General features: G+C 37.9%; 2 protein-coding genes across 4 annotated transcripts in view; one reads left to right on the forward strand and one right to left on the reverse strand.

Moving 5' to 3' along the window:
- The first annotated feature begins 1,325 nt into the window (after positions 1-1,325).
- On the forward strand, positions 1,326-19,033 carry LOC138056699 (IQ motif and SEC7 domain-containing protein 1-like). 3 transcript variants are annotated; one of them, XM_068902555.1, is made up of 18 exons: positions 1,326-1,693; positions 3,391-4,307; positions 4,907-5,072; positions 8,107-8,268; positions 8,910-8,991; positions 9,083-9,115; positions 9,536-9,698; positions 9,867-9,931; positions 10,194-10,277; positions 10,550-10,669; positions 10,784-10,892; positions 11,087-11,130; positions 12,712-12,789; positions 13,230-13,257; positions 13,611-13,826; positions 14,432-14,496; positions 15,075-15,192; positions 16,194-19,033. In XM_068902555.1, exons 1-18 carry the CDS (start codon positions 1,443-1,445, stop codon positions 16,199-16,201), a joined length of 2,709 nt encoding a protein of 902 aa, XP_068758656.1. In that variant the 5' UTR covers positions 1,326-1,442; the 3' UTR covers positions 16,202-19,033. The 3 variants fall into 3 exon arrangements, with proteins under 3 accessions (XP_068758656.1, XP_068758657.1, XP_068758655.1); XM_068902556.1 differs by lacking the exon at positions 15,075-15,192 and having other exon boundaries at positions 3,391-3,469; positions 3,554-4,307; XM_068902554.1 differs by lacking the exon at positions 15,075-15,192.
- LOC138056700 (coiled-coil domain-containing protein 77-like) overlaps positions 18,935-22,366 on the reverse strand; it is a 3,957-nt gene continuing 525 nt past the window's right edge. The window contains exons 2-4 of the mRNA XM_068902557.1: positions 22,207-22,366; positions 20,833-21,557; positions 18,935-20,386 (exon numbers count right to left, since the gene is read on the reverse strand). The exon at positions 22,207-22,366 is cut by the window's right edge and continues 177 nt beyond it. Of these exons, the coding sequence (XP_068758658.1) occupies positions 20,234-20,386; positions 20,833-21,557; positions 22,207-22,366 (1,038 nt within the window). The 3' untranslated portion in view covers positions 18,935-20,233. The remainder of the gene's footprint in view (positions 20,387-20,832; positions 21,558-22,206) is intronic.

Consider the following 22,366-nt stretch of genomic DNA (forward strand, 5'->3'; position numbering starts at 1 on the left):
GATGGAAGAGTTTAAAGGAAGAGATATTGCATTTGTGAGCGATTGGCTTACAAAACAGGTCTTCAAAAGTTGGCAACAGACAGGCAAATCCGACGACAGGGTAGGGCATTTGAACACTATTTTGGCCTGAGGGGGCGGGCATTCGAACGATCCAATCTTCAAAAGTTCAAATGCCCGTGGTTTCCCTGGGGGGTGGGGGTGAGGGGGGGGGGGGGTGTGTTACCATGAGATCCTTACCGAACATGAAATGGGAACAAGAAAGAAAAAAAAAATGATGAATTTTTCATTAAAAATGGAAGGTATTACAATATACAGCTCCTAAATATGCAGGTAAAGGAGATCCATGACTACACTCTCCAGTTACCAATCCCAATCATTTCCTTGTGGAGCCTTTTATTCCCGAGGGGGGTACTGCTATATATGGGCTACATAGGTATGTGCCGCTGTGAAGGGGATGGTTTTCAAGCAGTTTACTCTAGCATAGGGTATATAAATCAGAGTGTTTGGGTCTAGAATAGGGTATCATTTTTCATTAATCTGACCAGTTGGTTGAAGATTTTATCTAGACTAAGGAAACCAGGAATAATTTGCTACTCAAAAATATAAAGAAATGAAATTGGCAAGTTTACATTTTCACGGCTCAGCCTCAACAGCGTTGATAGATGACCATCATAAAACACTACTGGATATTATTAACTGACAAAAATCGGGATTCAGATGGAAATCGGTGGTATTAATACTGGTTAAAACTAAACAATTTATTGTCTTGATAATGCGTACGTACGTGCTTGGCATTACTGGACAAGTATAAATAAATCCTTTTTTAAGAAAGAAGTGATTGTGGTATAAGGTTTTGTTTTGGCTTTGCTTTAGACTGTGCTAGTGACCTCAGTTTCTGGAAAACATCTACTCTAGGATAGGAGTGCTTTGGAGAGTTTACTCTAGTATAGGGTAGCAAAATCCAGCTGAAACTAGCTCTGGTATAGGCTAAGGGTTCCAGGGTCCCAGCGGCACATCCCCACCCAGAAATTCCTAAAGTACCCCCCCCCCCCCCCCCCCCCGGGCTTTTATTGAATTAGTTTTGCATATTTGCTCCTATACGAAATGCCTAAAGCACCACCGACATAACATCCCAAAGATTGCCCAAACCGAGATGTACGTATAGAGCTGTAAACTTACCACACCCTGAAAGAATATGCTATTCTCAAAATTCTCAAACCATCCCATCCGGCGCCCGCTCGTACCTTCCTCGCGTAGTTAACTTCCTGATCTCCGTGCAATGAAGTCCAGATTGCGATTGGTCATTAAAGGATCACGTGATATATTTCGGCCGCGAAAGTCCCACGGATGTAAACAAAATGGCGGGGAGTTGAGGGACCGCAAATGGGTACGATGTCTGGTTCGAAAGTTCAATTTCTTGTTTTCATTCTCTTATTTTCAGGATGAGTTCTCTACAGTCAACTTTAGAAGCTTTGACAAGTGTTGACTCTTTGGTTGGTACTTTAAAAGCTTGTATTTGGAAGCAAGATAAAATAATACGAGAGCAGAAAGAAGAAATTGAAACGTTGAAGAAAATTGTGAAAGAATTGGATAAGGAACGAAGAGAACTTCGCAGCCAGATCGCAAATGAAAGAAACAATGGTTCCACTTCTATAAACACTGATGGGTCAAACGCAGCGGTTGAAAGAGACGGGTGAGGAAAGATGGCGCACTGATTTCTGAAATTAGATACTTAATTAATTAACGAGGAAATCAATGATATTATTATTTTCATGTACTGGATCAATCCTTGTGCATGAACTAACATGTTTTGAGTTTCAATTTAATTTTGTTGCGCTTTTCAAATTTTAGGTATTTGTCTAATTGTTGTTTTTTTTGGTATTGAACTCAGATTTTATGCTGTCGTCAAGTTTCGCGTTCCTCGTAAATTAACGTGTTTTTAAATGATAAGCGTATTATTGACGAAAACATTTTTAGGGTGTAAAAAGTCACACATTTTCGTTATTGATTGATGTCATGTTGTTTTTTGGCTTTAACGTGATTACTTCTCCGCTTTAAATGTAGTAAGTTTGTGGTGAAGGTTTGTGGCTTATGATCTCTTTTATCTTATACAATAGCATGAATAGTGACTTAATAAATACTTATGGTTTTATATCCTTTAAATAAACTTAACCTTTATTAATGACAATGATTACATAATTTGACTCGTTTTGTTATTTTTCAGTCTATCGAATTTTCTCATCCTTAGATGAAACTGTTAAAAACAATATTGTTTTAATAGAATGCAAAACATCATTTGCCCCTTCACGTGTGACCATCAAGACAATTGCTTGTGTTATGCCAAAAATAATACACCTTTATTTTAGTTAATTTCCTCCCTGCTATTTACAGATTTTGGGCAACTTCTCTAATGTAGATCAATGTGCCAGTACTGAAGAGGGCAATTTCTTTAAGAGTTGACATTTTCTTGCTTGAATGCACTCATTTTAATGAGCAAGACAAAAGATGAAATCTCCCAAGTATCATCACATATCCAATAATTATTATTAAGGTCCTTGTAAATGATATTCTTACCAATGGTGTTATGGTTTTCTCTGAAACATTTCTCTTGTCGTCACTTGTTGGTGAATTAAAGCATTCCTCTTATAAATTAAGTTGTGTTCCTCCTTATTTTCTTACTTTTTCTCTTTTCCCAGCTAGACACAGTAACTTCCTTCGCCAACAGTCTAGCATTGTTGGCTCGAAATTTTGGACACCAGGCTGAATGGTGTTGGCCCCCCAATCACCCAATGTGAAAGGAGCCGCGAGAGAGCTATGAAGCGGCGAGAAGAGAAAAACGTCTGGTTACCTTGGACTTGAATCTCTCTTTCATGCAGATGCCAGCTTTCAAATGCATCAAATTGATAATTACAAAAGGGACCATTGGCAACTTAGCCATCACACATCCACTCGGTATTGCCAATCAAACAAACCAATCATATTGATTTCATTGTTTGTAAAAATATCAACCAATTCGAGCCTGAGGGTCAGGTCTTGACCCTGGCGTCTTCATGAAAGTTAGATTTAAGTCCAAGGTAACCAGAGGTTTCTCTCTTCTGGCTGCTCAGCGACTCATCCTTGCCACTTGATGGCTGTCTTGCAGCTCAAGAAAAACCTCTGGTACCAGGGTAAAGAGTTTTGCCACTTGCCCTGGATGTGATGGAGTGAATTAGAGTGAGCCTTACTGGTCTTACTCCACAGTGTTTTTTTCTTAATATATTGGTAGTTATGTTGGAGGAACAATAGATTTATCTTGAAAGTTCCTGTTTCATTAAACCAATATGGCTGCTGATCTCGTGAGCAAAACTGTGTGCCTTTGTACATGTAAAAAATGAACTTTTTTCTTTACAGAAATGAAGATTCTGAAGGGCCTTCAATGTCTACATCTAAAGAAAATCCTTTAAGTGAAGAAGGTGGAAGCACACTAGAGGTAAACTTTTCCCCAGAGCATCTGAAGTCCCCTGAAATTACAGTGACTACAGAGAATGGTTATCCTGTGCAATACTCACCACAGGAATCTCCAGGAGGGACACCCAAACTTGAAAGTAAGGAAACTTACAAGCCTGTGAAAAGGAATGACAGTATAACACGGCAAAAGTCATTCAATCGAAAATATGAATTAAGTCCTGACCTTCAAGACAGAAATGTGAGGATCCTTGAGCGTCAGTATGGAGGAAAAGAGACAGCTCACCAGGCAGCCAGAGTTATCCAGTCCTATTATCGCAAATACAGGATGGACAAGCAATTCAAAAGGATGCGTACATACTCTGGAAATGACTCGAATAGAAAAAAGACTAATACTGACCCTTATTCTGAAGCAAAGACTTTGAGCCCTCAACCCCGAAATGCTGGAAGTCAAGTTACACCAGTATTACGAATTAAAACGAAACCTGGTGGTGATCAAAGAGTCAAGTCAATTCTTATTATAGATAATATCAACAACCAAAGTGGAGGAGAACCGCAGATGTACACCGGCGAAGATCTGCCGACAGATCTGACTTCTATATTCACTAGACTTGAAAATAAAGACTCTGAAAATGAGCAAACACAAGCTAGAGATGAAAAGAGAGACTTGAGGCTTGCTAGTGTCACCAATGAAACAGAACACTATGTCAAAGTTGAGATTGTGGATAATGTAGGGTCTCCACCAGAAGCATTTCATGGGGATACCAATGGTAGTTGGAAAGTTCCTAATGGAGATTTAACCAGAAGACAGCGGAAAGGAACTGTTGATGAAGATGGTTCCTTATATGGGAGTGATGACTCAGGTGAGATGGGTGTTGTTGTTCAGACCTTCTTGTTTTGTGTTTCCATTGCATTACTGAATTTTGTTTGCCACTCATTCTAATAAAATCAAGATAGTATTCTAGTATACTTTCATTTTTGTCACACTTACATGTATTTGACGTGTAGTGGCTCAGTGCTTCACGCTTTATTGACAATTAAGCTGTGGATACACGAGTGTTTTCTCGCTCGCGCCAGTGATGCAATTTTTTCAAATTTTGTCACATCACCAGTGCGCGATGAAAATTGCAAGTGTAGCCACCCTTGAACCGGCAATGCAACAGCTGAAAAAACAGGAGAAATTCAACTCATTCATTTTCTCTGAATTTTTTTTCTGGGATTTTTTCAGCTATCACGTCTCCAGTTTAAGGGTCGCTGCACTTCAATTTTCATCGCGCGCTGGTGACTCGACAAAATTTGAAAAAATTGCATCACCGGCGTGAGCAAAAAACCGCTCGTGTAGCCGCGGCTTTAATTTAATTTTTTGACTACAGTTTTTTTGTCGATGATCATTTCCCAAAGTCTGATGACTCATCTGTGATTAGTCCTGATTTACACAACATTTTGTTATGCTTTTTGTAAGGCGATGACATGAGCAGAAGAGACGTGAGCAGTGTGGACAGTTATGATGGTGTCTGTGCTTCATCAGGACCACCAAGCAATGATGATGACACATTGAGCATCTACTCTGATTTTGAACTCAAACCACAGAAGCTAGAGATGAGAATTGGTATAAACCATTTTAACAGGTACACAGCAATGACAGGCTCACAGGTTCTTTGCAAGGTACCCAATTAGCTGCCTAAGAGCGCATACAGTGTTTTTGCAGAGGAGAGCTACTGTTACAGTATAGTCTTTAGTGTTGTGGACTGGTTCATGGTTGAGTGGAACATGATGAGGTTGCACTTTCTGGTTTACTGGTGTCAGTGCAGAGATGACGTCTTATGGTATTTGTTAACAGTGTCAGAGAAGCTCAATAGTTGTAGTGTAGTGGCGTGCATCTAATTTGCTTGATTGCAAGAAATTCTAGAAATATATTGAAAGTCATTTGGAAGTTTCATGTTGAAATGGGAGAATAGGAGGGGTAGAGACTAAAAATGCACCAAAGCTGGACCTAACATATTTAAGTAACAGATTGTGGAAAATAAACGGAGACTTGTTTTGATTAGTCTCTAACCTTGAACAGTGGACTGAACTCAATTAAGTACATTTGTAGTACCCGACAATACTGATGCCAGCTGTCTAGAATTCGTTGAGAGGTTCTCAGCCTCTAAAAGTATCATTAATATCTGGCTTATGTATTTATCCCTAAAGTGCCCCTGTGGCCAAAAAATCAATTCATATTTTTCTTTGGACTTTTAACCCTAACCCTAACACTTGATATTTGTTTGTACATTTTTTAGTGACTATAGAATGTGGGCTCATTCTTTTGACAAGAGTATTTAATGTTTTTACACGTACAAAATGCTATACATGTAACACTATACATCATAAGAAGAGCCTTTATTTCTTAGTCGTTGAAAAAAAAATGTACACAAAAATGTCGTGTTCACGGTTCAAGTGTCCTTACTGTAACTAAACACTAAGCGACCATAGTTTTAAGCCTTGATAAAAAAAAACCACCTGTTTATGTTAATGGAATTTCCTATTTAATGGTCCGCCATTGCTAACTTTAAGATCTTCAGAGAGCTGGATCAGGGCATGTACTAAAACCAGGAACACCGGAACACTCCGGAACACTGACCGGAACACCCTGGAAGTAACCCAAAACCCTCAATTTGGCTAACCCTAGGCCTAGCTAGGCCTTAAGTTGGTTTTTAGGCCTAGGGTTAGCCAAATTGAGGGTTTTGGGTTACTTCCAGGCTGTTCCTGGTTTTAGTACATGCCCTGGATCAGGGAGAAAATGACGTCAAAGGCTCTCTAGTTTAAGAATGCAATGGGTGTGTACGCCGCATTATTAATTTATTAATATGCAGCACGGGAGTTTTGGGCTTTCAGGCTTTTAAACTTGTGTTTTGCATGCATAACAAGCTGCATTCGCATGCTGAAATTTTAAGCTAGTGAGCCTTTGACATCCCTTTTCCCTGGATCCAACCCTGTGAAGTCCAATCTGTCAGTTTTGAACGTAAGTAATGGCGGCCCGTGAAATCCAAAATTTACACCCAAAGTAAATGGCCTTTGGATAAAAATCAAAGCTTAAAATTTTGCCAGTCAGGTGTTAAGCAAACACACTTTCCAAATCTGAAAAAAAAGGAAGTGATTTTTTTATCACAGGGGCACTTTAATTGTTGACCACCTTGTATAGCTAATTACTCTGTGTGTTTACCTCCACAACCATGTTATAGGGATTGACCCATCTCCTGGTTATTACATCTACTCTTTGCAAACTCTATACAAGTTTTTTTATTGTCCCGTAGGGTTATTGATCATTTACGTTTGGGAAGATGGGTGTACTACTAATAGTTCTTATTATACTTTATTTATGCTTTATTGACGAGAGTCTCCTGCATGCAAATGGTTAAGAATGGTTATGAACCCCAACTGGCAACAAGCAACAAGTTGCCAAAATCAGAATTCTTGTTGGAAAATCCAGCCAGTGGTAGAAGTGAATTTAAGATCTTGGTAAAGGTAAATTTGTGTGTCTGACTCAAATTTCTTGTTTTTGCAAATCTTGAATCAGTGGGCTGTTAAGTATATTTTCCCGGAAAAAAAAAAAAGCTGAAAATTTTTAAAACAGCTAAAATCCCCTTTCTTTGTTTCCTGCAATAATCTGTGTGCGAAAAATGATTGATGCATCATGTCAATCACTTGTGAAAGGATCATGTATCAATTGACACCGTTCACGTGTGGTCTGCTACCTAAGCACATGCCTGAACACTGATTGGCTCAATGTAATTGGCTTTCAAATAGGGTGCGGGGTTATTCAGCAGACCATGAACTCCACGAAATCTTTAAGCTCGATTTTCTAGGGTGTTATTTTGACGCCGAAATTACAACTTCTTGGACCTCCTGTCCTGACAGGTTTAAGATATCGCTTCCAAATTTTCTAATAGATGATTGTATTACCCCAAATGCTGTGTGAGGAATTTTTAGTTTGTCTTCAAACACTGATTTTCTGGCACTTTTTCTGCCCTATTTAATTAAGTATGAAATGAGAGTTTAATTTATACTTCGGTGCATGATATTTCCTTCATTTTTGCAAAAAATAGCCATGCGACTTTTTTTTGCTGCCTACACATCATTTTCCTTTACCAAGAACTTAAACCTGGCACAACCAATGCAATGATCTCTGGACCAGACTACCTCCCCTCCCCAAGAAGACTAGAATTCCAACAAATTGAAGATCTCAAGAGAAGAGGGCAATCTCTTCTCAGTTATTAAAGACAAAGGCTGTAGGGTTGTCCTTTTGGTAGTGAGCTTGTGACGTTTCTCATAGTTAATTAAACAAAATATGCTGAAATTGCAGTCAGGAATTTGTGTAATGACTATAAGAAATGTTGGACACTGACTTATTTAACGTCAAACGACGTTCTCAAAAAACTTGGTAAAGACGTTTCGACTGAGGATGACCGAAGGTTTTCGGTCGAAACGTCTTTACCAAGTTTTTGAGAATGTTATTTGACGTTCAAATAAGTCAGTGTCCAACATTTCTTATAGTCATTTTTTCATAGTTGTCTCATTCTTTCTATTAAGCTAGTGGGTTAGTTGGTTAAAAGGTGCATGAATGTGGTCCAAACACTGGAAATGCTACTTTTCTTTTTCCATTTTTGTTTCCTGAAACAGAAAGCCAGAAAAAGGAATAAACTACCTTGTTACTCACCAAGTCTTGGAGGATGATCCTGAAATGATAGCAAGGTTCCTTTTGACAGAGCAAGGCATCAGCAAACAGAAACTCGGAGAGTACCTTGGAAACCTACAAAATGAGTTTAACATGGAAGTATTGAAGTGAGTAATGTTGTTTTCATATAATTTTCAAAAAGCCATCCACCATTGTATCAGTGATACAAATCTGATGGGAGATGTGTGTATTAAGCCATTGACACCTCAAACGCCCTAGGACGCCCCAGTTGACAACACTTATGTCCAGGTTTGACCCTAATTAGATGCACACCCAATTTTGACATCCAACACAAAGTGTCTCTCTAAGTCTAAGCATTTGCTACCTATTTTCAACAATAAGGTTAGGGTAAAGGTTAGCGTTATTTTTAGCTTTGGGTAAATGCAGCAGTTAATCTTCACTTAAAGAGCAGCATTTGGGGGACACTTTGTGACATACATTGTCTGTATTCTGAGACACAAGTGACGTTGAAGTTGGCTAGAAGAGCAAGGGGACACACTGTGACGCTTATTGAAATCCGCATGCATCTAATTAGGGTCAAACCTGGACATATCTCGTTGACAAGTGAAATTGTCTGGCGTTAGAGTAAAATCTGTGAAGTCTTAATTACTCCCAGGGGTCAACAAGTTAAAACATTTTTGATTTTTATATTGGATGATTTGTTGACCAGCTGTTGACTCTCAACCAATGAATTGTGCAATTAGGGCATTGCTAGGGTCAGATTTATAACCATGTCTTCAAATTCTAGGTGCTTTGTTCAAGCACTAGACTTAACAGGAATGGAAGTCGATGAAGCTCTCAGACTCTTCCAAACTCGCTTCATTTTGCCCGTAAGTTATCCACCTGTACCTTTCAGATTTTACAGGTAAAATCTTTGCTTTCTATTTGTTTGTAAAGCAAATTTTGTTATTAATATTTCAGGGTGAAGCCCAAAAAATTGAGCGACTCATGCAGGTGGGTTGAATCAACCAAATTCAGCTTAATTACATTGAAATGTCTAGTTTTTAAGGTGTCCATTGCTATATGCTATCCCGTAATTGGATTATCAAGTCAAGCATTTTAAGAATGGAAAACGTAATGCATGATAGATATTACTAGAACAGATTGTTCAGCTGAATTTGTAGAGCACTGGATTATTGTTTAGTCATGGTTGAAGGTTCAATTACTACTGCACTCTTAAGACCAACACCCAGCATTAAAAATAGTGTGCTTTCTCTGTGTTCAAAATTGCTTTAATGCAGATTAGCATACATTGGTTCACGACCTTTGTGTCCTTTGGTAGTGACAGCAGAAAGAAGGTTTTTCCAGAGAAATTATCGTCTTAAGAAATTGTTGCAAATTATCAACCTAATCCATTCTTCTCCTTGATTCTAGGAGTTTGCCGAGCAGTACGTGAGCTGTAATCCATCCTCAGAGCAGGGTGCAGTTGATGCTATTCTCATTTTATCGTTTGCCATTGTGATGTTAAATACTGACCTGCACAGTCCAAATGTCAAAAGGCGCATGACTGAAGAGCAATTCATCAATAACTTAAAAGGTACATAATTTAGTTATTATAAGTTTTTGTGAAGGTCCTAGCTCACATCATTTCCTATTTTCAGAGTTGTTGCATTACAATGGTTAGTGTGCCCAAGTGGGCAGCAGGTAAGGAAAATGTTGCCCTTTAAAATTTGACTTGGAATTGGTTTTTTTTTTTCCTTGTCAGGTACAAACAATGGTGGAGACTTTCCAGAAGAAAGCCTGCTAGGAATCTACAGCAGAATAAAAAAGGTTTGGATTTGTAATTTGATTAGGATTTGTTATTTTCATTTTCAATATTGGAAGGATTTTTACTGGGTATTCTATCAAGAATGGTATTGAAAGTAAAGTTACACACCATCATTTAAACACAGTACAGTGTCATTCAAATATCGTGTGTATGTAGCCCTGTAAAATATACAAGTGACATCAACGAGAAGCTGTTATTGGTAAAGAAAAGGAATTACTCACATGGACTGCTGTAGCTTACAGATATCCTTGTTTTTATTAACAGAAGGCCTTTGTCACTGGTAAGGACCATGTTAGCGTGGTTGCGAAGCTAAGCAAGAAAATTGTTGGAACAAAATCACCTTGGACGGTAATCATTTGCAGATGCTACTTTAATTTTCTGGATACCTTTTTTGGCTCTAGATTTTAAATAGCCTGAGTAGCAAGTATTCTGCATTCCTGGTCAAAATGGCAGACTTCTGGAAATGGAGGGAATCATCCTTCTGGTATTGATCCTAGCTTACCTCTTAAGTTTCATGGTTGACACTACTCCTCTTACTGAGATCTGCACTTAAAATAATTTGTAAAAGACTGAGTAAATGATTTAAGTTCCCATACAATATTTTGTTTGTTTTGTTAAAGACATTGGCAGCTCTTCACAGACAACTGAGAATGTTAACCCCTTTGTACAATGTGCGTGATCCGGACAAGAAAGAAAAACCACACCCAAGGACCATCTTCCTTTTTAATGACATGCTAGTTGTAAGTAACCCGATTAGGTTAACAATAAATACTGTGAACGTGAATTCAAAGTCTTCCTTTCTGCTTAGAATCATTCCATTTGGGACTTAAATGCTTTACTGTGAACTATTTAAGGCTTGCAAGGAGCGTGGCAGAGCTGGTCGTGGAGAAGGAATTCACTATTACAGCTACAAGCATTCATTCTCCTTGTGTGGACTGAAGGTTACCACATTCTCCAATGACTGTAAGTTTTTAAACAGCCAAAAAGGTGTCTTAAAGTAACTTGCTTTTCCCTCTTGGATTACTTTCTCCTTCTGTTATTATCATGTTTCCCCAGGTTTTAGGTTATATATATATGACTTGCAACTTTTCATTGGAGAAATTATACACCATGTATTTCTCTATCCCTAATGAGTTTCCCTTTTTTAATACATGCAGACTACCAGTTTGGAATCCAGGTTTACTCAAAGCTGGATAGTCGGGTAAGTAAGAAGATAAAACCAACACTTCTTATTTTCAATATTAAAAATTCAAATACTGTGCATGAATTGTAGTAGAATGAAACTAAACTTAGGCCTTAAACAGTAAAGAAAGAACTTCTCCAGAGAAGAGTTGTCACTCAGATGTTACAGTTGTCCATTTTATCTCTCTGAGTCACCTTAAGGATGTTTGCGCCCAAAATGTTCCCACGTACAGATTTTTTTAAAACTTGCCATGCAGAAAGGTAATGATCGACTTTTGCCAAAAAGGAAAAAAAAAAATAGGGGGTCACCCTGCTCGTTTTCGAGATCATGAGGTGCACTTTTAGAAGATTGCGTTACTTTAAGACGATCTTAGCTTACAACTGTCAGTGATAAAAAAAGCTACGTTAGTGAAATTTAGATCAGGTAAACATACTCAATTCAACATAACTAATATAACTAAATTAACCTTTGCAGCTGATGTCTTTTTCTGAGGTGAAATAGACCTTGAAAAATGATACATATCCAGGTGATCTGGTGACGTTTCTAGGAGGACTGGGGAGAAAAATTTTAACGCCGTATCCCACAACCGCGCGCGGCCTTATTTTCGAATTCAACATGGCAGAGGCGAAGTTAGATCTTGTCGGGTCTACTTGAATGTTCATTTAGTAACAGGAAATGTGGTAGACACGTAATGATCTGTTGAGTTTTGGCGATGGCAATACTGCAGGGAGTTTGGAAACAACACCTAAGGCCGAGGGCGGTTGTGGGATACGGCGTTAAAATTTTTCTCCCCAGTCCTCCGAATTACTTCACCAGATCACCTGGATTAGTCTAAGAAAGAAAACTTCCATCTCACGAGAGCATAAAAGGCGAAATATTTGTAACTTTTCACGCACAGATTTTTTTGTTTTTTGTTAAAATGGACAAAATCAGAAAAGGAAGTGATCTACGGAAAGAAAAATGGGGTCACCAAGCATTCAAGAGAGTAAAATCGCTGCAAAGTTCTCAAAGCGATGGTATATTTGCACTGTCACATCATTGCATGACATTTCCAAGAAGACCTGGGTCCACAGCTATTCCATGGTGCCACACGCTTTTACGTTCCATTCTTGTGGAAAATGTTGGCACCTTTAGCTGGGATGCATGACGTGTGCGTGACATGCACGAAAAAATGTGCATTAGCGATGAGCGCGAACATCCTTAAGGACGGTGCCTACTAATTAAAGATATTTTTGCCCCGCTGTGTGATTATGCAGGAAATGTAGATCTTAACAAGTGTTATTGAAATCCAAAAAGAAAGTTGGATACCAAGAGTACTTACTACGATATACCTTCTCCGGATAGTTTTAAACCGCGCAAAAATATCCCTGTATTGGTAAGCATCACTGATATCTCAAGATGCGCAGAACGTATGGGCAATGACAATAGTAGGCACCGTCGTTAAAGAAGAATTTCTTTATGGTGACTCAGAGAAAACACAACGCATCATCACAACGCTACTCAGGAGCATTCAATGCATCCTTTCATTAATCAATCTTTTCTTAGAACAAAAATTCCTTGATTGATGAATTGCCCTTAAAGATTATTCCATTTTCACAGGTCTTGGCTTTTTTCAATGCAAGGGATGACCAAACAAGAAAGGTGTTCCTTGAAGAACTTGAGGACTGTGTAGAGGAGGTTATTAAAATGATCATAAGTTTGTTTCCTATTAGACTGAGGATGGTAGTTTCAAATATTCATAAATGTCATTGTACATGTAGGTAGCTCAGTGATTCGCCTATGAATGGAGGGAGCACTGCTGTTGGTGTCATGACCAATGACAGAGGCAACTTTTGATTCTGGACCAGTAATTTTGCCACAACTATGCAATACTCTTTTCTCAATTGAAATGAAAGTGTTCTGGTACATAAAGTACTTGGATTTTTCAGGAAAACTGAAGTCAACATTTTAGATGTCATTAACCCCTCAGGCATCCTAGGACAACACCAGTTGACGAGTAAAATCATCTAGCACTTGACAGACCCCCAGGAGTTTAAAGCAGACTTGCTGCTAATAACGAAGAAAATACAAGTTGTTTTGTGTCTCCAACCTTACTGCGTTTTGTGTTTGTTTCGCAGACAAATGAAATGGAAAGTGACAGGATAAGTAAGTAACACTTGCACCTCTTATCAGGAGAATACTAAACTCAATAAACTTTCCAGAAAAAAAGCATACTCTGAAGTTCAAATTTCACTTAATGTTTGCAATCAATGAAATTTGTCAAGGAAGTGACAAATTAAATAGAACCAAACCGTTCACAAAGTCGGATTTGACCTTGGTATCCAGTCGTTTACATTGACAGCTCAGTGAAAAATGAAGCAGTCTGACTGAAATATTGAACTTCATGTCTGCATGTTTTATAAAGGCGCAGTTACGGATATATGGGGTTTACAGCAAGAGCAGAACTATTTTGCTCTAACAGCAGAATAAAAAATAATTGCAGCACCTTTTGTCAATAGCCACTGAAAAGCAAAAGCATCTTGGAGCAAGATTCAACAGATCAGGGATGGACCTCAGCCGGGCATCACTTACAATCCCAAAGAAGATAAAGAAACCCTCCCATGACACCATTAGTTTGATTGACAGTGGAAGTTCTATAGAGTCACTGAATTCAGCTGGTCTGTTTGGATCCAAGCAGCTGTCAAGCTCAATGTTAAACATAAGTGAAGGTGGAGGTAAGTGTTGTGCTATTCCAAACCTTACATGTAAGTGCAAATGTTTCTGAGGGAATGAGGAATGTTCTTCCTTTCAATAACTTACCTTTGCAAAATATTTCTTGTTACCCTTTCCCAACTACAGTAATGCTTAAGCTCCTTAATAATAATAATTTTATGTTCATTGGAGTTTGGTAGGAGGGGGGGGGGGGGGGGGGGGGGGGGTAGATTTACAAGGCAGGCTTGCTTGTTTGCACAGGGTTTAGAAGAGCCAAGTCACAGTTGGTAGCACAGTTAATGTGGCATTGTCTGCATACTGTTGACAGGATTAGCAGTGGTGTAAGGTGAAAGGGGCTAGGGACGGTGTAAAGTTTTGCATCTGAACTATTCAAAGACAGTTTCAGTTTTCCGTTTTTATTTGCATTTTTGACAGAATAAGTGAAACACATTGTTTTGTTCTTTTGTGTCAGTCTGTATAGTACCAAATGTTGGGAAACTTCAAGTCACTATCTGACATTCTGACGTTCTATCTCACCCCAGACAAAGAATAATATAATAATTGTAATCTGCCATGAGACTTTCTGATGTGTACACCATAACCATTAAGGTTGCACATTTTTCAACAGAATTTACATCTGAGCTCAAGAAAAGCAGTAGTATATCCTCACTGGACAGTGCTTTTACAGATGGGGTGAGTCCGCTAACTTATAAAGAGCATATAACACAATTTGCCGGGCAGAATGCCAAAGATCGATATATGACACAAAACTCTACTTGAAACTTAAATTTCTCACTCAAAGTTAAACTGTATCAATTTAACTGAAAACAGAACAGTTCGCATTCACAAACGCATGCAAAATCCTATTGTAGCTTTAGAACGAAAAAAGGTGACAAAAACAAATTACATTCATGTGCATGTACCAAACGAGGTTTTGGAAAGCATGCACATGGAAACATGGTTGAAAGCTTGCAAAGGAAAACTACCGGTAGGTACTATTGAATGAATGGAAAAGCCTAGGCACCAATAAAAGTATAGGTGAAGAAACTTTTCACACAAAACTAACAAAAACATCTAAATTAAACGAAAGTCTTTTGTTCAACAATTATTTATCCTTCTCTCTTTCTCTCTAGTATTTTTACATGTACATCAGATGTGCTAAACCTTAATTTGTACTAATTAAAGAATCTACTTTGGAAGGAAATAGTACAACTGTGATTTTGAATGCCTAACATGTCTAACCTTTTAACAACCCTTTAACGCAAACACAGCTTGTAAATGGAGTTCCTGGAAAGGTTGAAAAACATGGAGGCAAGTTTAAAAGGGATAAAGGAAAACACAAAAAAGCAGAATCCAAACACAGCAAGTCTAGAATTCTTCTTTCTGTCAGTGAGTATGCCTGGCAGCTATGATGCCGCATAGAACAGTAATCTAACTATGAAATGAGTTTTTAATGTGAGGCTTGTTTTTATGATCATCTTTCCCAGAGCGAGTTAGGAGTTCAGCTCCTGTAACGTATTCCCCAACTTACATCAAGGTTTTATTTCCAGCTTTTTACTAATACCTAATTAATCAATGCTTTTTCACGTTCCTAAGTTGACATCGTGCTTCATTGGCAGGAGATCAAAACTGCCTTGGAAATGTGTTATGATGATTGTCATTTATATACAGATAGCAGAGGTTGTCACTTCCACACTTTTTGGAAATTTCCCCTTTGGCATTTTATCAATGAGGTTCCATTTTGATTACAGTTGAAATATTGCAGAATTCTGGGTACTGTTTTTTAGCTTACTGTTTTTATTATTTTTTTAATGCCAATTTTTCAGGTTAAAAAACTGGTAACAGTTTAAAATTATGGCAGAAATGAGTTTCACTCCTTCCAGTAATTAATTTTGTATTCCTTTCCATCACTTTATGAACAGTTATACACTTCAATTCTACAGATTATCAATGAACAAACTGAGTGATACAGTTCAAATATATTGTTTTTTATCGCTTCCTCTACACATTCACCTCCTACAGGATATTATACAAACATATGCAAGTCATGTTCAGTGATGGGGAATAAGATCTGTAATATCCACTTGCTGCTTCCATATGACCTTATAGCTTAGTTGGCAGAGCAATGATCTATGCTCAGGTGGACCTCATTAGACTCCTAGCTCTAAAAACCACCCTCTGATGGCTAATCGAGCGCCTGCCACGTAACCAGCTGTATGCAACACAATCCCGTGATCTTGGGTTAATTTACATGTATGTCTCGTAGAAGCCTGGATTTTTTAGGCCTCTTTGCAACTTTTGAAGTTATTTAATCCACATGGTGCTGGGGTTTTTTGCATCTTGAAAGTCATTACAACTGACGTAATTTATTTTGTTTTATGTCTCTTTAGGATTCTGATCAAACAATCTCGGAACATTTTCAAAGGCTACATACACCTCTTACGCGAAAAGGATTATTTGGAATAAAATGGCCGCAGAGGCACAGTTCTAAGACCTTGCCAAGACGATCTTCACCAAAATTGAGCCCAATTGCTGTTCCAACAGAGAGAATGGTCGCAACTCCATGAGGACAATGATCCCGATGTGTCAATTTCAAACAAGTCATTATCTCAATTTGAAGGGTTACTCCTTTCTTGTTTTTGTGTACTTCATTCCAAAATGACGTGCTCTTTATGATAACTTTCTTTGCATTCATATCACAAATCAGCCCTTTCTTATTTATAATTTCCCTTTGAATTTAGTATTTTATTTGTTCTGAGGTTCATGTAGCAGATTTGGGAATAAGGGTGCAAGATTATCATTTTACATGGCAGGATTATAACTAATGATTATTCATACAGCTTTTTGTTATGTTCTTCCCTGTCAACAACCATAACATTAACATTGTTACTGTATTAGTATGATCATCAATAATTTGCATTTAAAATACTGAACATACTTATCCATGACTTGGTTCTCATTATACATGCCATGAAATTATCAGTATCATCATTGTTAAGCTGGTAACACACGGTTCAACTTTTGTCGATCAACAAATGTTGAACAGTGTGCCATGTCACGTTGAAATATATCATTCCATACATTGAATGTTGTTGAACGAAAATGGAGACCAGCTCTATTCTGTTCAACACATCTGTGCAACATTTTTCAACATTTGTTGAGCAACAACATGTTTTAAGATGTTGAACTGTGTCATCTGCTTAAAGGTGCAGTGTCACGCTATTTTAGGCAAACTTCAAAACCCTAAGCGACGTCTTTGCATCAATGAAGACCAAAAAATGATGATGTAGGGTTGTTACCAATAACCACTGAAATGCACTGAAGCTATTCTTTGTTGTTTACGGCCAAGGATGGAGAGGATGGAAATGGATTGAAACTTGAAAAAACTGGCTAGTTTTTTCAAGTTTGGAGACGACGTCTTCAGAAAATCACCAAAAATTAAATAAGAATAGAACTTTGTGCCATAAATACAATGCATATCTAGTCCGTTGGATGTCAAGAATGTTAGCTAATGTTGCACGTGTGAGCTTAAATGCTAACTTAGATTTTTACCCAGTTTTGACATAAAAACAGCAAATTTAGCATGACAGTGGCCCTTTAAATACTGTTGGTGGTCACAATAATATTGTTGTTTAGATGATGCATGTAACACATTTAGTAGCCAAGGAAGAGTATGATTAAAGATGCTCAGTTAGAAGGCCTTGATATGAAAGTGACTGGCTTTTTCCATAAGGCTCTGTAGTATTGAATGGTAGTGTCTTGTGATATTTTCTAGTATACACGTTACACGTCATTATCATCTTTGGTACACACTGCAAGTAGTTTTGAAGGAAGTATTTAAGGTGACTCCATATGGCATGAAATTCTTTAGCACTTAAGTATGGCATGTATAGTTCTTTATCGACTGTGAGCAGTCCCTTCATAAATCAGTCAAGCAGCCCGCTTTTCTGAGGCAGTCGTGTTTTTTATTTGTTTGCATGACAAAACACAACTGCCTCAGAAAAGCGGGCCGCTCGAATGATTTAGGAAGGGACTGCTCTCAGTCTAAGTTCTTTAGTAATTATTTTGCAGACTTTGATCTTGCACAAACAGTTGTCACAATAACAAGAATTTCCTAATCTTTTGCCATACAGTGGGTTTGATTACCAGCTGCTGTTTCGGGAAATGAGCCAGCGCTCACTCCTGTATGAGTGGCGCAAATCGAGCCTAGCCATACAGTGGAGTTGATAATGGTTATCACAAGCTTAGTTGAAATAAGACAAAATTATAGCCTTCCTCAGATAATGGAGATATAAAAAATCTATTATATACTGCTTGAATTTTGTTCATATTTTTTGGATGACTTCAAGTATTTGGGATTAAAATACACCGTAGCACTGATTGTAGTGCATTCACTGAAACCGGGCCCACCCAGATAATGAAAACCATTCGGAAGGCAGAGCTGAAACAATAGATTCCAACATTTTCAGATGTCCAATACAAAACAATGAAATTGCAACTTGTTCGTTGAACGGTGATGCTCTAGTGACTCTAGTGTTAATGTAAATTATCTAGGTGGCCCCGGTTTCAGTGAAAACAGTGACCGAAACAATCCAATATATATTTCTGAAAAAAGGCATTCTATGGATTATATCTCCCTTTAAGTCCATTTTAAGACATTAATGTTCACAACAGCTTCTGAAAATAGGTCTGCTTTTGTGAAATTGTGTGTGGAATGACAGCTGTAAGTGTTGCAAAGAAAAAGTATCGCTGCTGAAGAGAGAACTTAGACTGTCGCTGTTTTTGGATTTTGCACATTTCACAGAGTGTCTGGGACACAGACTGATTTCATAATGGTCACAACTGTGTAATTTTAACTCTCAGCACAAAAAAACAAACCTAATATCAGTCATTTCAATCATTACAGTCACTTCTCAAACATTCCTTTGACTGTTTAAAGGAACAGAATTCATTTATTTTACACAGGTAGATTAAATTTATCAATGTCAAATTAGATTATTGAAAAGGAAGGATGAAGAAATAGAAATTTTGCATCAGTAGAAATCTATTTTTGCATGGATGCGCTATTTTAAATTTGTACATAAATAATTGGGCTCACCTTTGGTAACATAATCAGGAAGGAGCAACATTCATTTTGAAGCAGACATTCTGCATTTCCATGGTTTATTACATTAAATGAATAAAAAGAAATAATAAGGGTTACAACACTCAATAAAAGGCTTTGAATTATTATTGAATGTTTGATATGTATGTGTAGCTAGCAAGAACAGTCACAAGGCTTGTGAAATTTTCAAGTCTACAACATTAATATTCTTCTTTCTTGATCATAGCCCAAAAGAAAATAATAACTTCAAGACTTTGGAATCTAGTCCTGAATTTTATGAGCCCGTTCAGATGTCTGGAAAAACACATGTACAGTATGATATCTTTCACCTGTCTGGTTTTTATGATAACAATAATAATTATTGTTTTCATCCTGATGCATGCATTCAAAGACATCTGTTTTTTGAAACTCCACACTGGATTATTCAGAGGCTTTGGAATGATTACTTGGGAATTACCCCATTATGTATCACTTCTTGACTTTTGAGGAGTTTGCTCCAATTATTGATAGTATCATTATCATTATAGTCATATAAACCCAGTTCAAGCTATTTCATTGGCTCTAAATCTTCTGAACGATATTGATCACATTGTTATGAAGTGCCTATCACCTCAACACACTTTTCCACTTAATTTATTCTATGAAATGTCCCAAATACATAGTGTTTCTTTTAGAACCTTTTGATTGAAATTTCACTGTTTTATAGTTGTCATACTTTGATCCATAACCGAGGAATGAAGGGGAATGGGTTTGACGTCACAAATCAACTTGCATTGCTGTTTTCAAAGAACTACTTCAATACAAAGCAGTCTTCTCACATCAACGCGGTACTGAAAACCCATTCCTTTTCATTGCTTGGTTATTGATTAAAGTATGACCACTTTTTCCGTCTTTCAAAGCTGATAAAAAAGTGAAATTTCAATCAAAAGGTTCTGAAGACAATATGATGTATTTGGGACGATTTTGGAGAATAAATAAATAAATAAATTGGAAATGCGTGTTGAGGTGATAGGTACTTTAACCCATTCACAGCTCAAATGCCATAGGATGCCCCCCCATGGACAAGTAAAATCATCTGGCGTTAGACAGTAAAATATATTAAGTGCCAGTCTCAGGAGTCAGTTGGTTAATGGGGATATTAAGTTATTGTCTTAGTTGAAAGTTTGCAACTTTATTTTACAGTACAAAAGTGAACATGAAATCCTCATTTTGGTAATAAAATTATTGTTATCAGTTTTTAAGGTGGCAATAAAAAAGCCTTATCCTAACTATAAAAATGTTTGGATATGTAGGTCTAAACTATAAAACAGAATTAATACAAGAACATTAAGAACCCATATGCCTGACGTCATTTTCTAAAGAGTAAATCTTTGCTTTTAAACTGTGGAGTTCGCCCACAAGTTTCTTTGATCTTCCTGCAGTTTTGCGCACATTCCTCAGCACCTCTTCGTCATAATTATCTCCCATTGTAACAGTCACCTTTAAACAAACAAGAAACTAAATATATTGAAATGAAGCCCTCTGACTTGTATCGGTCAATGACTTCCATGCAGTTGACTTGGGACAGTCTACAATAGGCCATTTCCGAGTTCTGGCCTTCCTCATCTTCAAAGCGAGTCTAAGTGCGAAGTTTTTGTTATGAAAATTAGTTTTCATTCATATGTAAAGTAGAACTAATTACCATCACAAAAACTTCGCACGTAGACTCGCTTTGAAGAGGAGGCAGAATTGAACTCGGAAATGGCCTATTGTACCACCATTACTAGTACAGGGGAGATGCCTTCTATGCTGGGGCTTATATTTCATTTTGACATTTTTCGTGCCTCATCCACAATGAAAGCAAGACTGCAAGAATAACATTTCAACTCAGTTGGCAGCAAACTGGAGGTAACTACAATCTTGCCAATGATCAGGAACTTTCTTACCTTAAAAAGTTGTTTCTCAACATTCTTGAGCTTATCTCTGAGCATTTTAATGTCAGTTTTGAAACCTTCCACCTCTAGAGCTCTCCTTTTTTCCAAGTTTTCATATCTTGAATTCATAAGAGCCAGTCTTTTACTCATTTTCTCTGTCCGCTCCTTAAAAATGTCCTCACTAACATCAGTTCGCTCTCTTATCCTGGCCAGCTCATCCTCCAGACCAATGCATTGTTCTCTATACATTTCTGCAAGTTTTTGTGACTGTTCAAGTTGATGTCTGAGAGACTGAACAGCCGTAAGCTGGGCCTGACGAGGGTCCAAAACTTCACCTGATACTTCCAATACACTAGCATCTGACAATTCCAGCTGTTCTCGCAAGTGCTCAATTTCTTGGACAAGTCTATCCTTGTCCACCATCCAATGCCTTTCATTTGCTCTGATCTCATATTTGAGTTCAAGAAAATCCTTTGTGCTGTCATAAAGGAGATCTTGTGTTTTCTTTAGCTTCTCCTGCATCATTTTAATCTTGTCTGAGTCTCTCTCCCTTTGTGCTTGTTGTTCTTCCATGTGCACTCGTCGATCCTCTAACAAACCATCCACCTGCTCCTTTGCAAGCTTAGTTTGTTCTTCTAGTTGAGCTTGTAGTGACTCGATCTGAAGTAGTAGACTTTGGTTGTTATCTTCACTATTTTCAGCTATGCTCTTTGCTGGTCGGATATTACCTGTGGAGTCTTCAAGTAAAAGTGAAGAAAAAAAAAAGTAAATAAAATCTTCTGCCATCCTATTAAGAGATGCAGGTTAATAAGGTGCACACAAGAAAGATTTTCAACCACATAATATATGGGTATACTCGAAGCATAGACCCCAGTTTTTAAGACATGCAAAAGAAACTCTTCCTGAAGCCACAAATCTTCTCTAACAGGTTTAGTGCCATCAGTAATATTATTCTTATTGCTGCTAATGCACACAGTTATTTTTGGGTGCGGGGGAAATGCAGTACACTAGAAAGGTGACACAAGACTCTTGTAATTTTTGAGAGGACTTTGATGAATGGATCTTCTATGTAGGGTTTTTAATAGTTTTCTAAAGTACTGGATTCTTCAGGAAGGTACCAGAAATGGTAGCCATGATGCAGGTTTGCCAAGAACAAAGGTGTAACCCCCCTCTAGGGTTTTACAAAATTGTAACCTGTCCCTTCCCCTGACCCCTCCAAGAACATTTTAGAGATGAAATCCTCAAGAGTTTCCTAGGTAAGCAAAAAAACAAAAAAATTCCTTCAAATGCATAACTTCAGAGTATCTGGCATGACAAACGACCGAATCCTTCTTTGAAGGTTGGGATGAACATAAAAGCTGTAGAGTAGGCCCCCTTGTTGTTTACCTCTCTTGTGTCCTCCCGGTCCACGTCCAGTGAGAGGCCGCCTCCTGCCAGATCTGCCCTCACTGTCACTTGGGTGATGATGCTGACTAACAATGGCCTTTGCAGGTGGCTGATGGTGAAAATAAGTTATTTCTGGTGCTGTTGTTTTTGAGAGACTCAG

Source organism: Montipora capricornis, chromosome 7 (genome assembly GCF_036669925.1).
Source record: "Montipora capricornis isolate CH-2021 chromosome 7, ASM3666992v2, whole genome shotgun sequence".
Classification (NCBI taxonomy): domain Eukaryota; kingdom Metazoa; phylum Cnidaria; class Anthozoa; order Scleractinia; family Acroporidae; genus Montipora; species Montipora capricornis.